At 40.0% G+C, this 20234-nt stretch overlaps 2 protein-coding genes across 4 annotated transcripts in view; both read right to left on the bottom strand.

The window, feature by feature from the left end:
- Positions 1-863: 863 nt before the first annotated feature.
- Positions 864-20234, bottom strand: part of RNF24 (ring finger protein 24) — a 77418-nt gene continuing 58047 nt past the window's right edge. For all 3 annotated transcript variants that reach the window (XM_027624005.1, XM_027624004.1, XM_027624006.1), the window contains 4 exons: positions 17427-17469; positions 15368-15409; positions 2296-2375; positions 864-1341 (listed from right to left, as the gene is read on the bottom strand). In XM_027624005.1, the coding sequence (XP_027479806.1) occupies positions 1203-1341; positions 2296-2375; positions 15368-15409; positions 17427-17469 (304 nt within the window). In that variant the 3' untranslated portion in view covers positions 864-1202. The remainder of the gene's footprint in view (positions 1342-2295; positions 2376-15367; positions 15410-17426; positions 17470-20234) is intronic.
- Positions 8537-8910, bottom strand: LOC113938581 (40S ribosomal protein S27-like). Its single transcript, XM_027624007.1, has one exon. The coding sequence runs from the start codon at positions 8783-8785 to the stop codon at positions 8537-8539; it is 249 nt and encodes an 82-aa protein (XP_027479808.1). The 5' UTR covers positions 8786-8910.

Here is a 20234-nt window from a genome sequence, read left to right as displayed (position 1 = left end):
CTATAAAGACACTTTCAGTTACTGAAGTCTGAAGAGTGAGGCACACACCAGCGGGTGAAGAGCGCTGCAGTGGCTTCCTGACACTACTTACAATTTCAAGTGGATCCCTGGCTTCACAATTACATAATTACATAAGGATCTTATTTGAGATGCTTTAAATTGTTAAAATGTCGACAGGCATTTTCTCTTAAGTAGAAACAGGGTCAGAGGGAAGAGAACAGGAAAGGAGGGGGGAGAGGAAAGGGGGTCAACATCCTCTCATCTCAGCAGGGCCAGGAGGACTGGCCATTCTCAGGAAGGAGCTCCCCTTGGGAGCTTACCAAGGCAGTGGGCTGAGACTAGCAGCTGTGCTGGAAGCACAGTGCATGTGGGGGTGTGGGCAGTACCCTCACACAGGAACAGCATGGGCTCAGAGGCCCGCCCCTGGCTCGGGCTCCTGATGGGCAGCTTGGCCGGGCCTCACTGGGGAGTCAGGGGGTAGAGAAGAGGAAATGGCTTCTGACCAGGCCTTTCCAAGTGCATCTAATGTTTTTAGATGATTTGATAAGCAAGTGTCGTGAACTTGAGGGAGAAGGGGTGGCAAGGGGCACTGCTGCTCTGTGGTAACCAAAGCCCTTGGGTTCCAAGATGACCTTATCAAAGGAACATAATGTGAAAAGCCTTGTTGGCACTGCCTCACCAATCACTGGCAACCAGTCGTGCTTCAGCTGAGGTAACGGCTGGTTTTACTTGGCTGGGGCTGCCGGGAGGGTCTGCTGCTGCAAAGGCATGCACGGTCTGCATAGAAGCTCATCTGTCCGCAGGGTGGGGGGCAGGGGTGGCTTTAAAGACCTGCCCTCAGTTCCCTTCTCTAACAGTTCTGTTTATCTTCCCTTCTGCTTGATAAAGATTCACCTTGATACGGAGATAAGTATCTGGGAGACAGAGTAATGGCATCAGCAAGAGACCCTCATGAAATTTCTTGAACATAACCGGAAGGCTCATCTGTCATCCACTCCTCTTGGCATGGGGTAGTGGCAGCGTGCTTTGGTTGTCACAAGACCCAGAAGTCTGGGTTTCCAGCTTAGCTGGCCCGAGTTCTTCATGAGGCAAAGGAAGTGGCAGCTGGTGCCCCAGGTAGAGCAGCCAACACAGAGACCGCTTGTGTTCCTCCTGGCTCCACATGGACGTCGGATCCCGCAGCAGTTTGATCCTTGGGGGACCTATACAATGTTCTCTGCCCCAGGGAGGGGCCCCTGTGGGGGTCCACGGTCCTGCTTACTGTGCAGCTGGGCCAGCTGCAGAACTGGCATGTTGCACAGCGGACACACCTTCCGAACCTCCAGCCACTTAATAAGGCACCTGCAAAGCAAGACAACACAGGAGGAAGCAGTCAGTCGTGTGCTTGTGGAGCCTCCTGCCCACGGGCCTCATGGGTTGACCACCTCTGTCCCTCATAGCCAGGGGCCTGTGTGAACACTCCGGTCCCAAACAGCTCCACCAGCAGGCGGACCAGAGCCTCTAGTCTTCCAAAAGGTGATACTAAGAAACCACAGTCAGTATGCTCTATCTTCAAATTATCCGTGACGTGTTAATGAAGTACACTGAGGACGATGGTGGGAAGTAGGAGAAATAAAAGTTTTTAATAGAAATAAAAACACAAAATTGTCAAGAGAAGAGGAAATACTAACATGTCTGCATGGGAGATGACCTCACTCTACCATTTACATTCATACTTTATTTTTATTTAAAAATAATGATGGTTTTGGGGCGCCTGGGTGGCTCAGTTGGTTGAGCGACTGCCTTCGGCTCAGGTCATGATCCTCGAGTCCCAGGATCGAGTCCCACATCGGGCTCCCTGCTCGGCGAGGAGCCTGCTTCTCCCTCTAATCCTCCCCCCTCTCATGTGCTCACTCTCTCTTTCTCGCTCTCTCAAATAAATAAATCTTTAAAAAAAATAATGATGGTTTTGATTAAAGTAAGTTTTTAGGAATAGAAGCTCTCATTGGAAAGTTTCGTTAAGTAGCTGTTTATAGCCTGGGCTCTAAGGATGTGTGGGCTTATCTGGCCGTCTGCCCAAAGTCCTGCCTGGTGGTCATGTTCCACCATCCTGATCCCTCCTAAGTGTCATGTGTGTACACACACACACACACGCACACACACGCACACACACCTCACCCTTAGGGTGCGTTCTGCTTTCTGCATTACAGACCAATCATAAAGCTGTCAAGCTTGTCCGGCACTGCCCCAAGCCCATGAGTTACTTGACAGGCCTCAAACTCAGGTCCCTTTAAATAATTCCACACCAATACTCACTTTCTGTGGAAGGCATGCTTACATGGACAAATGCCCAACTCATCTCGAGGCTTGAAGTCTTCTAGACACACTGCACAGAGCTGAAAGACAAATTCACAGATGAGGCAAAGTGTCTGCTAAGTACTCTCTCGTAGGCCCCAAAGTCAAGTGCAGACCCCAGCCATTTGAAGGGACTTAGAAGGTCCCATGACTGCTTAAATGAAAGAAACAGGCTGGAATGGACCAGGTCTTCTGAAGAAGAGTCTCCTGCTCTTCCTGTCACATGTCTTCAAGATGGAGGGCAGACAGGAATAGACCGCAAAAGGCAGCTTCCTATACTTCAGTGCATCAGAAGAGTTTCACTTAGGTTTATTCTCAGTAGACAGGCTGAATATAATGCAATTTTCCTGTGGTGGGTGAGGGGCTGACTTTCCCAGGGAATGTCTGTTCAGCAGCACAGCCCCTAAGGGGGACGCCTCATGCCCTGGGGCAGGCCCTGGTGGCCTTCGGTTTTTCATGATGTAGAAACTATAAACCATGGCACAGCCTGCAGTAACATGCTTTTAGTTCCTGGGGCCCCTCGCTTTGGCACAGAATGTCCTGTCAGTGTCTTTGTCATATATAGAGTTATTCAAGAGTCACTGAAGTTAAACTTACGAAAATATACAGATGGGGCTAGGATCACTCTCTGACAGGGGGCTAGGCTCCACAGCCTGGAAAGAGGCCTTCAGAGCCAGATGCTGGGTTCCAACCACTGCTTCTTGGGCACATACTAGTGCCCAGGGACATCAAGTATCATTGCATATACCCACTTTACAGATGAGAAAACAGAGGCTCAGAGCCATAACCAACCTTGGTGAGTAGCCGGGCCTGGCTGGGGACCCAGGTCCATGGCACTGATGTGCTGCTGTACTACTTGTCTCCTGCCCAAAGGTTAAACTTCCCCCTGCTTGCTTCCCTGTCCATCTCCAGGGATCCTGGTTCAACCATCACCATTTCTTGTCCATCCCATTGACATGACCTCCCTGTTGCCTGTATCTTAACCTGTAATATGTAACCCATTCTTCTTAGGTTATGTGACAGGACACGTGGCTCTTGGTGTCCTGTGGCCAGTGCTGTGAATGTTGGTTTTTCAGCATCCTTCTCTGGGAAGCTCTCGGGCTTGTGTATACAGCAGACAGGATCCTCACAGGAGGAGGAGGAAAATGGGTAATTGTCTTAGGTTCAGCACTACTGTGGAGACAGCAGGGGAGAAGGCAGGACAGTTAGCCTTGGCTCAGACACCGACTAGCTGTGGGACCTCTGCCATCATGATGCCTCTCAAGCTCTGTTTCTTCATCTGTAAAGTGGGGACACTACCTGCCCCAATGTCATCAGTTCAGACGAGGGGCAGGGCTGAGGAGGCAATAAGGCAGTCTACCAATACTAGTTGTTTTTATTTATGTTTACATTTCATGATGGGAACACTATTTTTAAGCCCATTTTTGACTTCTGGAGGAAGGCTGAGAACAAGCTGTGGGGAAAGATGGGAAACTAGCCGTTCCAGCCATGGGGGTGGTCTTTTTGGGCCTTAGCTTCCTGTCTGTAAAGGGGGATGATGTTCCTACCTCGTAGAGTATATGAACAGGCCCTTCTGCCCTTAAACACCAAGATTCCCTCCCAGCACAGGGAGGTAATGAGGGTCAGGACTGTTGGCTCTGCTTCTGGAGATTCAGTGTTGATCCTACCAAAGGACAGGAAGTTGGTCCAGCCACTCACTTTAATTTGCTTATTTTTCTAGGATCCAAGATTAGATTTGTGTAGCCTTTTCAAAAGGGAGTTATGATTAATGGTTATATAATGTGCTATTATGTTCTTAAACAAATTCTAAAACCCATGGTCACCTGAAAAAAAAAAAGATAAATTCTGACATGTTAAGTGCCAAAGGTGACCAGAAGCCAAGGGCAGTCACAAAGAGAAAAGCCTTAGATCTGACTTCTCAGAAGTTCCATGAAGGGCCAAACTAATTTTACAACTTTACAGATCATATTTTGCAAATCAGCTTTACTTTCCAGTATTTCAACAAGATTGCTTCTCCAGTGTAACTTCCCATACCTTTACCTTTTTATTTATTTAATTTTTTAAAAGATTTTATTTATTTATTTGAGAGAGAGAATGAGAGAGAGAGAGCACATGAGAGGAGGGAGGGTCAGAGGGAGAAGCAGACTCCCTGCTGAGCAGGGAGCCCCATGTGGGACTTGATCCTGGAACTCCAGGATCATGACCTGAGCCGAAGGCAGTCGCTTACTGAGCCACCCAGGCGCCCTACCTTTACCTTTTTAAAAATGGAGATGTAATTCACATAATATTCACTGCTTTAAAGTATATAATTCAGCAATTTTTAGTGTATTCACAGAATTGTGCAACCATCACCACTATCTAATTCCAGAACATTTCATTCCCTGCCCCCAAAGCCCAAACCCATAAGCAGTCACTCCTCATTCCCCCTTCTTCCCAGGCCCTGGGAACCACTAATCAACTTTCTGTCTTGATGGATTTGTCTATTCTGGTCATTTCCAGAATGAAATGGAATCAAGAAATGGTATCTTACAATATGTGGTCTTTTTTGTCTGCCTTCTTCTACTTAGCACGATGCCTTCAAAGTTCATCCATGTTTTTATTCATTTTTATGGCTAAATAGTATTATATTTTTGTTTATTTAGGGCTAAATATATTATATATTTGTTTATTCATTCATATGTTGATGGCTACTTAGATTGTTTTTACCTTTTGGCTACTGTGAATAATGTTGCTCTAAACAAGTAATTGAGGGGCACCTGGGTGGCTCAGTCTGTTAAGCATCTGCCTTTGGCTCAGGTCATGATCCCAGGGTCCTGGGATGGAGTGCCACATCAGGCTCCCTGCTCAGTGGGGAGTCTGTTTCTCCCTCTGCCTGTGCTCTTTCACGCTCTCGACAAATAAATAAAATCTTAAAAAAAAAAAAAACACAGCAACAACAATAAACCGAACAAGTAATTGAGTTTTCAATTCTCTGGGTATATATCTAGGAGTAATTGTTAGATCATATGGTAACTCTATATTTAACATTTTTTTTAAAGATTTTATTGCAGAGACCGGCGGGGGGGTGTGGAGATAGCAAGAGAGAGCACAAGCAGTGGGGAGAGGGAGAAGCAGGCTCCCCGCTGAACAAGGAGCCTGACATGGGGCTCAATCCCAGGACCCTGGGATCACAACCAGAGCCGAAGGCAGACGCTTAACCGACTGAGCCACCCAGGTGCCCCAGTATTTAAACTTTTGTTTTCCAGAGTGGCTACATAACTTCATATTCCCACCAGCTGTGTATGAAGGGTCCAATTTTTCCATATCATCAGGTTATTATTATTGTCTTTTTGATTATAGCCATCCTAGATGGTATGAAGTGGTATCTCATTGTGGTTCTGATTTGCATTTTTCGACTAATAATGTTATGCTTATTGGTCTGTTGTATATCTTCTTTGGAGAAATGTCTGTTCCCTTTGCCTCCATTTTTTTAGTTGGGTTATTTTTATTATTGAGATGTAAGATTTCTTTATAAATATTCTAGACAGAAATCCCTTATCAGATAGCCAACTGATTTTGACAAGGGTGCAAAAGCATTTCAGTGGCAGAGGGACTTTTTCAACAAATGGTGCTGGAGTACTTGGACATCCATAGGCATCAAAAGTACTATATCACCCCTAAAGCATAAACAACCAAAGGAAAAAAAAATCGATAAATTGGACTTCATCAAACTAAAAAACTTTTGTTCTAGAAAAGACCTTGTTACGATGAAAGGACTGATATAAAATATTTACAGATCTTTTTATTTTGTAGGCTTTTTATTATTGAGTTGTAACAGTTCATTATATATTGTGGATACTAGACTCTTATCAGATATAAGATCTGCAAATATTTTCTCCCTGTGGGTGTCTTTTTACTTTCTTGATAATGTTATTTGAAGTACAAGGGTTTTTAAATTTTGATGAAGTTCAAATTATGTTTTTTCCCTTTGGTTGCTTGTGCTTTAGGTGTCATATCTAAGAAACTGGGTTGTTTAACCCAAAGTCACAAAAATTTATTATTTTTTTTAAAGATTTTATTTATTTATTTGAGAGACAGAGAATGAACGAGAGGGAGCACGAAAGGGGGGAGTGTCAGAGGGAGAAGCAGTCCTGAGCAGGGAGCCTGATGCAGGACTCGATCCCAGGACTCCAGGATCAGGACCTGAGCTGAAGGTAGTCGCTTAACCAACTGAGCCACCCAGGCGCCCCCCCCAAAATTTATATCTATGCTTATTTCTAAGAGTTGTATAATTTTAGTTGTTACATTTAGGTCTTTGGTCCATTTTTTAGTTAATTTTTGTACATGGCGTGAAGCAGGGTTCTAACTTCATTCTTTTGCATATTTTGGTTATCTAGTTATCACAGCACCATTTACTGAATCAACTATTCTTTCCCTATTGAACTGTCTTGGCACACTTATTGAAAATCAAATGGCCATAAATGTATAGGTTTGTTTCTGAACTCTCAATTCTATTCCATTGATCTGCATGTCTTTCCAACTGCTAGTATCACACTGTCTTAAATATTGAAGTTTTAAGTTCTAAAATGGGAAGGTGTGAATCCTCCAACTCTGTTCTTTTTCAATATTGTTTTTGGATATTCTGGATTCCTTGCATTTCCATGTGAATTTTAGAATCTGCTTGTCAATTTCTACCAAAAAAAAAAAAGACAGCTGTGATTTTGATAGGGATAGCATTGATTCTGTAAGTATTATGGGGGGATATTGCCATTCTATCAATAGTAGGTCTTTGAAACCATGAACACAGTAGGTCTTTCCACTTACATAGGTCTTCCTTAATATCCTTCAAGGATTTTTGGGGGGAAGATTTTATTTATTTGACAGAGAGAGAGCACAAGCAGGGGGAATAGCAGGCAGAGGGAGAAGCAGACTCCCTGCTGAGCAAGGAGCCTGATGTGGGACTCGATCTCAGGACCCCAGGATCATAACCTAAGCCGAAGGCAAACGCTTAACCGACTGTGCCACCCAGGCGCCCCAGATATCCTTCAAGGATATTTTGTAGTTTTCAGTGTAGAAGTCTGAGCTTCTGTTAAATTTATTCCTAGTTACCTTATTCTTTTTGATGCTGTTGTAAATGGAATAGTTTTCTTAATTTCATTTTTGAATTATTCATTGCCAATGCACAGAAATACAGCTGGCTTTTGTATGTTGATTTTGTATCCTGGACATCTGCTGAACTCATTTATTAGTGCTCATGATTTTTGGTGGATTCTTTAGAGTTTTCAGTTTTTATAAATTCATGCCATCTGCAAATATAGTTTTACTTCTTCCTTTCTAATCTGGATGGCTTTTATTACTTTTTCTTGCCTAACAGCTCTGGCTAGACCCTGCAGTACAATGTTGAATAAAAGTGTAAGAGCAGGCATCCTTGTCTTATTCTGATCTTAGGGGAAAAAGCTTTCAGTCTTTCACCATTATGATGTTAGCTCTGTGTTTTTCATAGATGCCCTTTATCAAGTTGAGGAAATTCCCTTCTATTCCTAGTATGTCAAGTGTTTTTATCATGAAAGAATGTTGAATTTTGTCAAGTTCTTTTTCTGCATCTATTGAAGTGATCATGTTTGTTTTTTTTTCCTCCCTTTATCTGTTAATAGGGTGTATTACATTGACTGACTTTCCTTTGTTGAACCAACCTTGTATTCCTGGAATAAATTCCATTTGGTTATGGCATATAATCCTTTTTATATGCTGGTAGATTTGGTTTGCTAGTATTTTGAGGACTTTTTCACCTATATTCGTAAGGGATATTGGTTTGGAGTTCTCTTTCTTTGTGATGTCTTTGTCTGGTCTTGACATTAGGACATGACACAATGAGACAGGAAGAGTTCCTCATCACTTTTCATTTTTTGAAACCTATGATAATGTCAACCCTGCCAGAAGCGGGATAGGAATATATATTTACTTGAGTTTGCCTGTATTACGTGTTAAAAGTCAGAAAAGTTCTTAACTGATGCTATTTGTGGAAAGCAGAAGGAAGCTGGGTGAGGTAACTCCAAAGTAATTTTTTGCAGCTTGGGGAACAGCAGAAACTTCAAGTCTGTGGGAGCAGTAAGAGCATCAAGATGTGATGGCTCCAGACTCAAACAGATAGGGTCACACCCTTTTTGTTTTGTATCCAAAATGTGTTTATTGGGATGGTTTCCCATTTTGATGCAGGGTGCTTTTAGTGCTGTTTCTGTCTGAAGGAACATTCTTCTGTACACCCTGCTTTTCCTCCTGTAGGTTGGCAGAGAACAGTGGAGCAGCCAACACACAAAACTACCATTTGTTCACGATTAAAGTTGGTGGTGATTTTATAGCAACCTGGGCATTTCACATCCATGGAGTAGGAAGTGGGGCTCTGCACTAGGTGCTTCCTGTGTTTCCTCTTCTCTTCTGGAGAGGGATGGGGGAGACTCTTTGTGAGGGGCATGTTCTTGTGGGGAGATTGTCACCATGGGAAAGGCTAGGGTCACATTCTTTCTTCATGCTCAGAAGCTGGATAACATGCCCATGCCCATTCTACTCAACTTTTTAATTTTATTTTATTTGAGAGAGGGAGAGAGAGAGCAAGAGAGAGCACACACGAGCGGGGGGGCGGGCAGAGGAAGCAGGAGAAACAGACTCCTTGCCCAACAGGGAGCCCAACGAGGGCCTCGCTCCCAGGACCCTGGGATCACTGAGCTGAAGGCAGACGCTTAACGGACTGAATCACCCAGGTGCTCCTCTACTCAACTTTCTTAAATATGAATTTCTACAAATGCAAAATAAGGAATACCTTATCTAAATTTTTTAAAATGTGAGTTCCCTTGGTCTTAAGATAATTATATGAAGTAACAGACATCTCAGTAATCTTGCCACCTTGCATACTGATTCCATTTACATTACACTGAGATTATATCCATAAATAAGACATGTTTGAGGGAACAATGGCTTTATGGGAACTACAGATGTATATTGGACTAGCATTCAACTAGTGCACGATCTCTAAAATGCCCAAGAAGGCAGGCTTTGATAATTTCCAGGTGGCTGATACAGTCCATAAATTTACCTCAAATGCAAACCGGGGAAGGAGAATTATGTGGGGAACACAATGTCACACAATGAAAATGACCCACAGCTCAGGTGATTCAGCCAAAATGGTTTTCTTTTAAATAGATTCTATGATGGGCACTCATTAACATTGTACCTTTTCTTGAATGGTTATGAAGCTATCACATCTTCTGCAGAGGCAGCATTTCTAGTTTAGAGGTGTCATTTAAAGTTGGAATCTTTGAGAGCTATTAAAGCAACCTAAAGATGGTTGTGCTACTCAGGAATGAGCCAACTTTCCTGTTCCAAACTGAACTACAGTGGGCAGTCTTTTCCATGGCCTTCATGTGTTTGTGTCCTTGGTCCATTACTGTACATGCCTCATTGACTTGTGACCTTCTCTCTCCTCTCCCATGGGATCAGTGTTCCTTGATCGAAGGGAGGGACTGTATTCTACCCATTCAATCTTTAGGGTCCTGTATACTGTTCCTTATACATGCTTTGGACTTTTGTTGTTGTTTTTTTTACTATTTTTACAATTCAAACAAACCTGGCACAAACCTCAATTGGGCTCCAAATATTTTTATACTAATTTAAAAGTAAAATTGAGGAACGTGATTTATAAGAAGACTGATCAGTAGTTCTAGAAATACTGAAAAGGTTTACTCCTCCTACATAAGACAAAGACGTGGCAGAATTTGCACTGCCAAAGCCACCTCCTCACTAGAGCAGAGGGAAGGGGATGAGCCTATGGGGAGGTGAGGAGAAGAAGGAAAAGATGTTCTTTACACAGGAGGCAACTCCAATGGGTCCAACCTTTTTATAGTCTCTTCTTGTGGAAAGCAGGGCAGAGCAGGGCCACAGCATGTCTGCTACACTACTCCTCACCCACTCCCTACTTGACTTGGGAAAACTGACCTAAAGATGGCCCTTCCTAGTCCTTGTGCAGTGAGGATCCCAGCTGCTGCTGAGATGCAGAGGGGAGCAGGGTCTCCTATCCTTCTGATGATACAGGCAATACGTGATGGAAGAGGGGATGGACTGAATTCAAATTTGGAAGCTACGCGGATGGCTCTACCACTGTATTATGGATGTGGACCCAGGGTTCTACAAGGCTATGCATATTCTGATTGGCCCATACGGCCACAGTAGGTAGAGGAGGCCTTCTCTGGTGTGGCAGGACAGAAAGAGTGCAATGTGGAAACAAAATCTGGATGATGGCTGAAAATTTCCCAAGCCTGGTGAAAGATAAACCTACATATTTATGAAGGTTGAGTAAACCACAAACAGGATAAATACAAAGAAATCCATGCTCAGATATATCATAATTAATTGCTGAAAACTAAACAAAGAAAAAAATCTTGAAAGCAGCTGGAGAAAAAGGACACATTACTGATAGAGGATCAAGGATTTGAATGACTATGAATTTCTCATTGGAAACCGTGGAGGCCAGAAGGAAGCAGCACATTTTAATGTGCTGAAAGAGGGTGCCTGGGTGGCTCAGTCAGTTAAGCGTCTGCCTTCGGCTCAGGTCGTGATCCCAGAGTCCTGGGATCGAGCCCTGCACTGGGTTCCCTGCTCAGTGGGCAGTCTGCTTCTCCCTCTCTCCCCCCTCCCTGCTTGTGCTTTCTTGCTCTCTAATGAATAAAATCTTAAAAAAAAAAAAAAAAAGGGCTGAAAGAAAATGTCAACCCAGAGTTCTATACCAAATAAAAATATCCTCCTTAGGAATGAAGGTGAAATAAAGACATTCTCAGATGAAGGCAAACTAGTAGAATTCACAGTCAGCAGATCTGCTCTAAAAGAAATGCTAAAGGAAGATCATCAGATAGAAGGAAAATGGAATTAAGAAGGAAATTGGAATATTAGGAATGAAGAGCAACAGATATGACAAATATCTGGATAAATATTTATGACTATTCTTCCTCTCTGAATTCTTTAGAAGATACTTGACAGCTATAAGTAAAAAATATAACATTATCTGATGGGATTTTCAATGTATATAGATGTAATACGATAGCTATTGCATAAAGGGAAAATGATAAAGGGATCTATATGGTGAGAGGTTTCTACATTCCAATTGAAGTGCTAAAAAATTGATTCTAAGTATTTATTTTCTAATCCACTAAAATATTATACAAAAAGATAGAGTCAAAATCATAATAGATACTAAAAATGGATTACTAGGGGTGCCTGGGTGGCTCAGTCGGTTGAGTATCTGCCTTCGGCTCAGGTCATGGTTCCGGGGTCCTGGGATTGAGCCCCACATCGGGCTCCCTGCTTGATGGGGAGTCTGCTTCTCCTTCGCCCTCTGCCCCTCCCCCCGCTCATGCTCTCTCTTGTGCTCTCTTAAGTGAATAAATGAAAAATCTTTAAAAAAATAAAAATGATTACTAAAATGGATTACTAAAAATGTTCAAATAACCCAAAGAAGGCAGGAATAGGGAAAAAGAATGACAAAGAGTGGGAAAAGCAGAAGACAAATAATACAATGGTAGACCTAATTCCAAACATCAATAATTGCCTCGAATGTAAATGGTCTAAACACACCAATTAAAACAAAGATTGGCAGAGTGGGTTAAAGAAAAAAAAATCATAACCAAAACTTATGCTATTTATAAGAAAACTCACTTCAAATATATAGGTAGACTGAAATTAAAAAGATGGAAAAAGGCATGCCATGCAAACATTAATCAAAAGAAAGCTAGAGGTGCTATGTATTTTTTTTAAAAAGGAGTTAATTCTTTTTATTTATTTTAGAGAGAGAGAGAGAGAAAGAGCTCGTGAGCATGAGTAGGGGGAGGGGCAGAGGGAGAGAATCTTTAAGCAGACTCCCCATTGAGTGGGGAGCCTGATGCAGGGCTTGGTCTCACCACCCATGAGATCATGACCTGAGCTAAAACCAAGAGTCGGATGTTTAACTGACTGAGCTACCCAGGCGCCCCAGCTAGAGGTGCTATATTAATATTGGGCAAAGATTTCAAAGCAAAGAAAACTGCCAGAGATGAAGAGGGATATTATAATTTCAATAAAAGGCTCAATTCACCAAGAAGACATAATCCTAAAAATCCTAAATGTGTATTCAGCTAACAGAGCCTTATACAAATAAGTAAATAAATGAAAAGACATAATGTGTTTATAGATTAGAAGACTCAACATGGTAAAGATGTCAATTTTCCCCGGATTTATAGATTTAATGAAATACTAATCAAAATCCCACAGCAGGATTTCTTCTTTTTTGTAGATATAGACCAGCTGATGCTACAATTTATATGGAAGAGCAAGGAATTAGACTAAACAGTTTTGGAGAAGAATAAAGTTGGAGGATCACACTGCCTGATTTTAAGACTTACAGAGCTACAGTAAGCTTTATTAGTAAAGCTACATTAAGACTGTAGTGTTGGTGAAAGAATGAGTGTATAAATCAATGGAACAGAGTGCATATATCCCAGATAACATACAGCACCCTTCTGCACACTGCAGTTTGACTTTCTCATTTATAGTCCCCTCTACCAGACTGCTAACTAAGAGTAGAAATTAGTATTTTATGCTTGTGTCTCTGCAGTTTAGTTTAGTACAGTGTCTGACATATTTTATGTATCCAATAACTCTAAAATTATTATTATTATTTTAGAGGGGGGGAAGGACAGAGGGAGAGAATCTCAAGGATGCTCCACACCCAGTGTGGAGCCTGAAGCGGGGCTCAATCTCACCATCTTAATATCATGACTTGAGCTGAAATCAAGAGTTGGACACCTAACCAACTGAGCCACCCAGGTGCCCCAACTCTAAAATTATTTTAAAAGTAATATATTAACTTGTTTTCCTTCTTTAAGAACCCATTACATATAAAACTAACATCTCTTTTGACCAACTCCCCCTAATCTTTCTCTTCTCTTTCTCCATGTAACTATGTGTCCTTCTCAAACACAGTAAAACACCTTGTAGTATGCATATAAATCCATGAACAATAGGGTGTTTAGTTTAGTTTACATATGTCATATAAACATATCACTTTGTGACTTGCTTTTTTTGGATCCCACTAGAGATCTATCCCAATTGATGCGTTTACTGATAGAGCTCAATCCTTAATTTTGCCAACTTTATAGTACCTCATTGTACTATATCAGGTTTCCTTCCTTCCCTCCCTCTCTTGGTGGATAATCTTCCACTCGCATGATTGTTCTGTTGGTGAAAGAATGAGTGTATAAATCAATGTATATCATGTTTTATTTATTCACTCACCACTGATGGACATTTAGCTTGTCTTTGATTTTTCACTATTGTAATTATTCACTAATAACAGTATCCATATCGAAATTCCACATGCTTACACAGGACCAAGCTATGTTACTACTGTATAATTAGGCTACAGAAATGCACACATACACACAAAAGTCGGACAAAATAGTTTCATCACCAAGAAATGCAGCTGGAAAGGACCAAATGAATTGCAAAAAATACCTGATTGCCTCTAGAAGCAAGCAATAGAGCAAGGTTAGGTTATCCTAGCTACTAGTTTCAAATAACGGGGAGAGGGGATCAGCAGCTGGTCAGATTCAGCAAAACTGGAATGGGTAGGTGCAAATGGGATATAACTCTGGTACATAATGATGCAACACAATGTACTCATTCAAGATAAAGACCCATTCTAAACTAGTGGGTCAGACCAATGAGGAAGACTTCTGCTCCTGAGGAACCTGGTTAATATTGGTAACATGTGTCAGAATATAATCTTTACATTTATGGTCCTCAAGGAGACCCCAGATAGAAAAGAGATCATCCTCTATTATTTCATGTTAATTCTGGGAAAATTTAAAAATCAAACAGTAAAAAAAAAAAATCAAACAGTAATTGATGCTTTGGATTTAAAAGGTTAGTTTAAAATGCTGTAATATAGCAACTCTTTGATTAAAAAAATATGCAAAGAGCAAAGCAGTAGACATTTTCAAAGTGCCTGACAATAATATAAATCACTCTTTTCTTTTTTTCCAAAATTTTATTTACTTATTTGATAGAGAGCACAAGCAGGAAGAGTGGCAGGCAGAGGAAGAGGAAGCAGCAGGCTCCCTGCTGAGCAGGGAGCCCAATGCGGGGCTTGATCCCAGGACCCTGAGATCAGGACCTGAGCCAAAGGCAGACACTTAACTGACTGAGCCACCCAGGCACCCCTAAATCATTATTTTATTATTATTCAAATAATTTCACAAATTAACTCTCTTTGAAGAGACTAGCAATGAAGCTGCCCCACAATTATGTAAGACAGATATTATAATGTGCAGCTTTCCAAGTCCTTGTTTTACAAACCAATTCAAAAACTTGGAAAGGAAGGAAGAGAAAAGGACCCTAAAATTTAAAATTCTGAACAACTGTAGTCAGAGACGACAAAAGGAGTAAAATGAAAAAGAATTCTTATAGGCAATGTGTCTGAAGATGTACAGCAGGATACCCACACACTTTTGTATTCACATTACAAAGCATGGTAACATAATGAACACCTGGGAACTAACCACGCAACTTCATCACTAGACAATCCCAAGGAGTCAAAGTCAAACTGCATTCTTCTCTATTGTATTCTCTTGCTTCACCTCCCCAAACCCCCACCCCATGAAGTAATCACTGCCTCTTTTGTGCCATTTATATGACGGGATTCTAGGAACATTTTCAAGAATGAAATTAGTACAAATTCATCTTGAGTAGAAAAACTAATTTATATCTATCTACTCATACCAGGGATAGCACACAGCATCCCTACTGCTATGAAATCTTACATCACCACCATCTCTATTAAAAATCTTCTCATAATTGTCATCTCATAATTGATTTTTATGTGACCACACCCTCAAATATTCTATTAAGCAGATCAAAATAAGTCTAACTTTTTTTTCACTTCTTGGAATAAAGATGGTTAAGCATACCACAGCATACTACTTCTATTAGATAATAGCTCAAGAAAAGATTAAAATACTTATAGGCAACTTACCTCATGTAAATTCAGTTCTTTAACTTTCTCTTTTAATATAACCTGTAAGACAAAAAAGTATGTTATGCCCATTTAAATTTATAATTAAAAAATTTCTCATTATACTAAAACATATTTTTCTTTTGTATATGTAGCTCACTTCTCCTCCTGTTCAATATTGGAAAAAATCTCTTTTATATTGAGACAGAATATTTTAGCCATATTTTTTTTAGCAACATTTTTTTTTAACTTGAGCAGTGACGCAATGTTCTCCTGAAAAAACAATTTTAAAATCCCTTTGAGTGTAGATTAAATTTCAGGAAAAGACATAAATACATGCTCATCTGGACCAAGTGCTAACTTAGGAGGAAAACAAATGAGGTTGACTCTCATGATTCACTAAAACACAGTATTAGCTGATGGGAATTGACTATTAATGTATAAAAGATTAAAAAAAATAAGGTCAAGCTTAATTTTGCAAGTTTTGCTTATTTTTATTCATCATTATCCTCAGAAAATTTTAGCTCTACCTAAAGTCATGTAAATGAACTTAAAATTCACCCAGGTGCCATCCCCAACCTGTGGTAACTGGATACCAGTTAAAAAAATGACAAGTGATAAGAGGGCAGCAGATTATTATTTAAAAAGAAAATTTCCAGGGGCGCTTGATTGGCTGTTGGTAGAGCATGTGACTCTTGATCTCGGGGTTGTGAATTCAAGCCCCATGTTGGGTGTAGTGATTACTTAAAAAATAAAAAAAAAATTTTTGGAGAATAAACAGTTTATTAGAATTATATGCCATCTTAAAGTAAAAAAAATAGGTAAGTGAAATTTGGGGGAAAATCTCCCAGTTTTGAGTATCTTACATTCTTGAACCAAAAATGGTTTTCAGGGCAAATCATATTTTCAGAAATCACAACCAAAAGCTACCATCCAGCTATGCAAGGATGTACTAAATTTCCAATTCAGTATATTTTAAAAATCACTTTACTGTCTATCTTGTTACTCTTTTAACTCTATCAGTCAATTTTACTTGTTAAATGGCCATCAAGGCCAATTTTACTTTCTAGTTAGCTTACATCTTACATACAAATATCTTATAAGTTGTCAAATTTATGATAATATTGAGACAAAAGGATTCATTAATTTAGAAAACTGAAACATTCAACTCTATGAATCTCACATGAGACCTATTGGGAAGATGATGGTGTTACCTACGGACATCAGTGTGGACATCTAAGGAACTTGACAATGAGCTCAGATTTCAAAGAGACATAAAAGATGGACAAAGAGATACGTAATCCTAAAATGATGACATGGTCCTGCAGCATCAGTGTCAGCAAGGTTAAAGACCCAAATAAACTAAAGCTTACCCCACGACTCCATAAAAACAAACAAAAACAAAACAAAACCAAAACCCAAATCCCAAAACCAGAAAGCAAAAAAAACTAAGGACAATAAAAATAATTTCATAGTTTGGGTCAAAAGAAAATTAAGGAACACCTAGGCCCACTGTTTGGTGTCCGTGGTAAAATGTTATCAGATGACACAGGGAAGAAAAAACAAATTTTACTTGGCCATCAAGAAAAGCTAAGTTTGTTCCCTTAAAGAACAAATCGGTAAAGGAATGACAGTACAAAGAGTAGGGATTAACAGCAATGACCCAGGTATTTAGACTTCCAGTGGTGTGACGTGAGAGAGGAGGAGGAGATGAAATCACTATAATGCAACTGTTCACCTCTGAGGAACTGATATGTCTTCTAACGGAAGAAGTAACAAATTCATTTAATGGGATCTCTTAACTCTACTAGATTAACAGTAATTTTAAGGATTATTAACCATAGCATTTGCCTTTAGCAGTGTTGGCTAAAGTTCCCTGTTATATTATTATATCATCTGAACTTCAAATAATGAGAAATACTTAAAGTGAAGTTGATCTATTTTGTACTGCAAACTGGAAGTGAAATGCTAAAATGAACACAAGTAAATCCAGTTCCAGTTTAAAATACGAGTGGAAATCTAAGTTCTCATTTTTTGGTTAAAAAAAAAAATCAAGGCCAATCTGAGGTAAATTTCTTACCTGTTTATAGGCATAAAATTCTTTGTGTGCTTGATGTCTTAGCCTAAAAAGACAAATGAGCAATGTGATACTGAGGTTTCCAATACAACAATTTGATAAAGATCTTAAACAGATTTTTGATATTAATTTATATCATTTATGGTTTAAAATCCAAAATCTTTATCCTGAAAAACACCCAAATGACATATTTATTACCATGTTATGAAAAAGTAGCCAAAGAACCATAAAATGTTATGTTATCTAAATGTTAAGTTCAAGTGAAATCTCATTAAAACAAAATCTTAAAACAACAAATATTTATTTATTTATTTATTTATTTATTTTTTTAAGATTTTTTTTATTTATTTATTTGAGAGAGAGAGAATGAGAGATAGCGCAAGAGGGAAGAGGGTCAGAGGGAGAAGCAGACTCCCCGCTGAGCAGGGAGCCCGATGCGGGACTCGATCCCGGGACTCCAGGATCATGACCTGAGCTGAAGGCAGTCGCTTAACCAACTGAGCCACCCAGGCGCCCAAAACAACAAATATTTAAATGAAGCTTCAATTCTATTTATATTGGTGACAGTCCATTTGTTTTAGTATTTATCACATTTTTTCTTAATTTAAAAAATTTAAGTGTAACATCCATCTAATAATGTAAAAAAAACCTTAAGAATACAGCTAAATGTGGGGCACTTGGGTGGCTCCGTTGGTTAAGCATCGGCTTTCAGGTCAGGTCATGATCCCAGAGTGCTGGGATGGAGCCCCGTGTCTGTCTCCCTGCTCAGTGGGGAGTCTGCTTCTCCCTCTGCCCCTCCCCCCTGCTTCCCTGTTTGTGCTCGCTCTCTCACTGGCTCTCTCTCGCTCTCACCTTCTCTAAGAAATTTCAAAAAAAAATACAGCTCAATGTTAAAAAAAATTATATATATATATGTACATACACACACACAAGTGTAACTATCACCCAGATCAAGATATAGAACATTTCCAGGACCCCTGAAATGACTCCTAACAATCAATATCTACCCCTAAGAGGTACCCACTATCCTGATTCCTATCATTATAGATTGTGCTTGTTTTGAACTTCACTTAAATGTTATCATTTGATATATGCTTTTTGTGTTGGCTTCTTTCAGCTAACAATTACTTGTGAAATTCATCCACATGGTTGCAGTAATTCTTTTTGACTGATATATAGTGTTCCACTGTATGAATATAAGACTATCCATTACACTGTTGATGAATATTTAGGTTACTTCCAGTTTGGGGCTATTATAAATAAAGCTGCTACCTAAATTCTACGTCTTTTAGTGGACATATAGACTTAATTCTGTTGAGTATATACCTAGGAGTAGAACTGCTAGTCAAAATGCTTGTACTGATTTCCATTCCTAGATGTAATGCACTAGAGCTCTTGCTGTTTTACATCTTTGCCACTACTTGGTAGGATCAGTTAAAAAAAATTTAGCCAATCTGGTAGGTATTCAGTGGTATCTCATTTCAGCTTTAATTTGCATTTCCCAATTGATGTTCAGCACCCTTTTATAAGCTTATTGTCCATTTGGATAACTTCCTTTATAAAATGCCTGTTTGATGGGGCACCTGGGTGGCTCAGTCAGTTAAGCATCTGCCTTTGCCTTGGGTCATGATCGCAGGGTCCTGGGATCGAGCCCCACATCAGGCTCCCTGTTCAGTGGGAGGCCTACTTCTCCCTCTCCCACCCGCCCTGCTTGTGTTCCCTCTCTCGCTGTGTCTCTGTCAAATAAATAAAATCTTTAAAAAAAATAAGAAAAAATAAAATGCCTGTTTGAGTCTTTAAAAAATGAGTTACCTTCTTCTTATTGATTTGTAGGAGTTCTTTATATATTTCAGACGCAAGTCCTCTCCTGGGTCTATGTACTGCAATTATCTCCCACTCTATGGCTTGCATTTTCATTCTCTTGATGGTATCTTTTGATGAACAGAAGCTTTTAATTCAAATTAAGTCCAATTTATAAACTCTTCACAATAATGTCAAGTTCTTTTTGCATCCAGTTAAAGAAATCTTTGCCTACCCCCCCGATCATGAAGATATTCTCGTGTGTATTGTGAAAACAATTTATTTTACCTGTCACATTTAGGTATCCATCCAAAATTACTTATGATCCATCTGAAATTAGTCTTTATATATGATGTGAGGAAGGGGTCAAGATTCTTTCTATTCACATGCAAATTTTCATTTGATTCATTTATTCAAAAGACCCTATTTTCCCTATTGCATAGCAGTGGCACATCTGTCCTAAGTTAGATCCAATATGTGGGTGTGTTTTTAGAGTTCCATTCTATTCCATTGGTCTATTTGCCTATTCCTGTATACTTGCTTGAATAGTCTAAAAAATTTATGTCTGCTGGAACCTCAGAATGCAACCCTATTTGGAAATAGAGCCTTTGTAGATTATTTAGTTAAAATGAGGTCATATTAAATCCAATATGACTGGTTTAGAAGAAGGAGGCCAGGTGAAGACAGAAACAGATTGAAATCATGCAGGTACAAGCCAAAGAACATAAAAGATTTCTGGTAACTACCAGGAACTAGGGAAGAGGCAAGGAAGGATTCTCCCCTAGAGCCTTCAGAGGGAGCATGGATCTGCTGGGACACCTTGATTTCAAACTTCTAACCCCCAGAACTGTGAGATTAGAGTTCTGTTATTTTTAAGCTACTTGGTTTGTGGTACTTTGTTATAGCAGCCCTGGGAAATGAATGCACCTGATGTCATTACCACATTAGTTTTTTTTTAAGATTTTATTTATTTATTTATGAGAGAGAGAGAGAGCAGAAGGAGGGGGAGTG

Source organism: Zalophus californianus, chromosome 8, assembly GCF_009762305.2.
Source record: "Zalophus californianus isolate mZalCal1 chromosome 8, mZalCal1.pri.v2, whole genome shotgun sequence".
NCBI classification, from domain to species: Eukaryota; Metazoa; Chordata; class Mammalia; order Carnivora; family Otariidae; genus Zalophus; species Zalophus californianus.
This window is presented reverse-complemented; position numbering and strand designations above follow the sequence as displayed.

Excerpts from the sequence above, each read along its gene's own strand:
- LOC113938581 (XM_027624007.1), bottom strand. The coding sequence starts at position 8,785 with ATGCCCCTCACAAAGAGTCTCCCCCATCCCTCTCCAGAAGAGAAGAGG.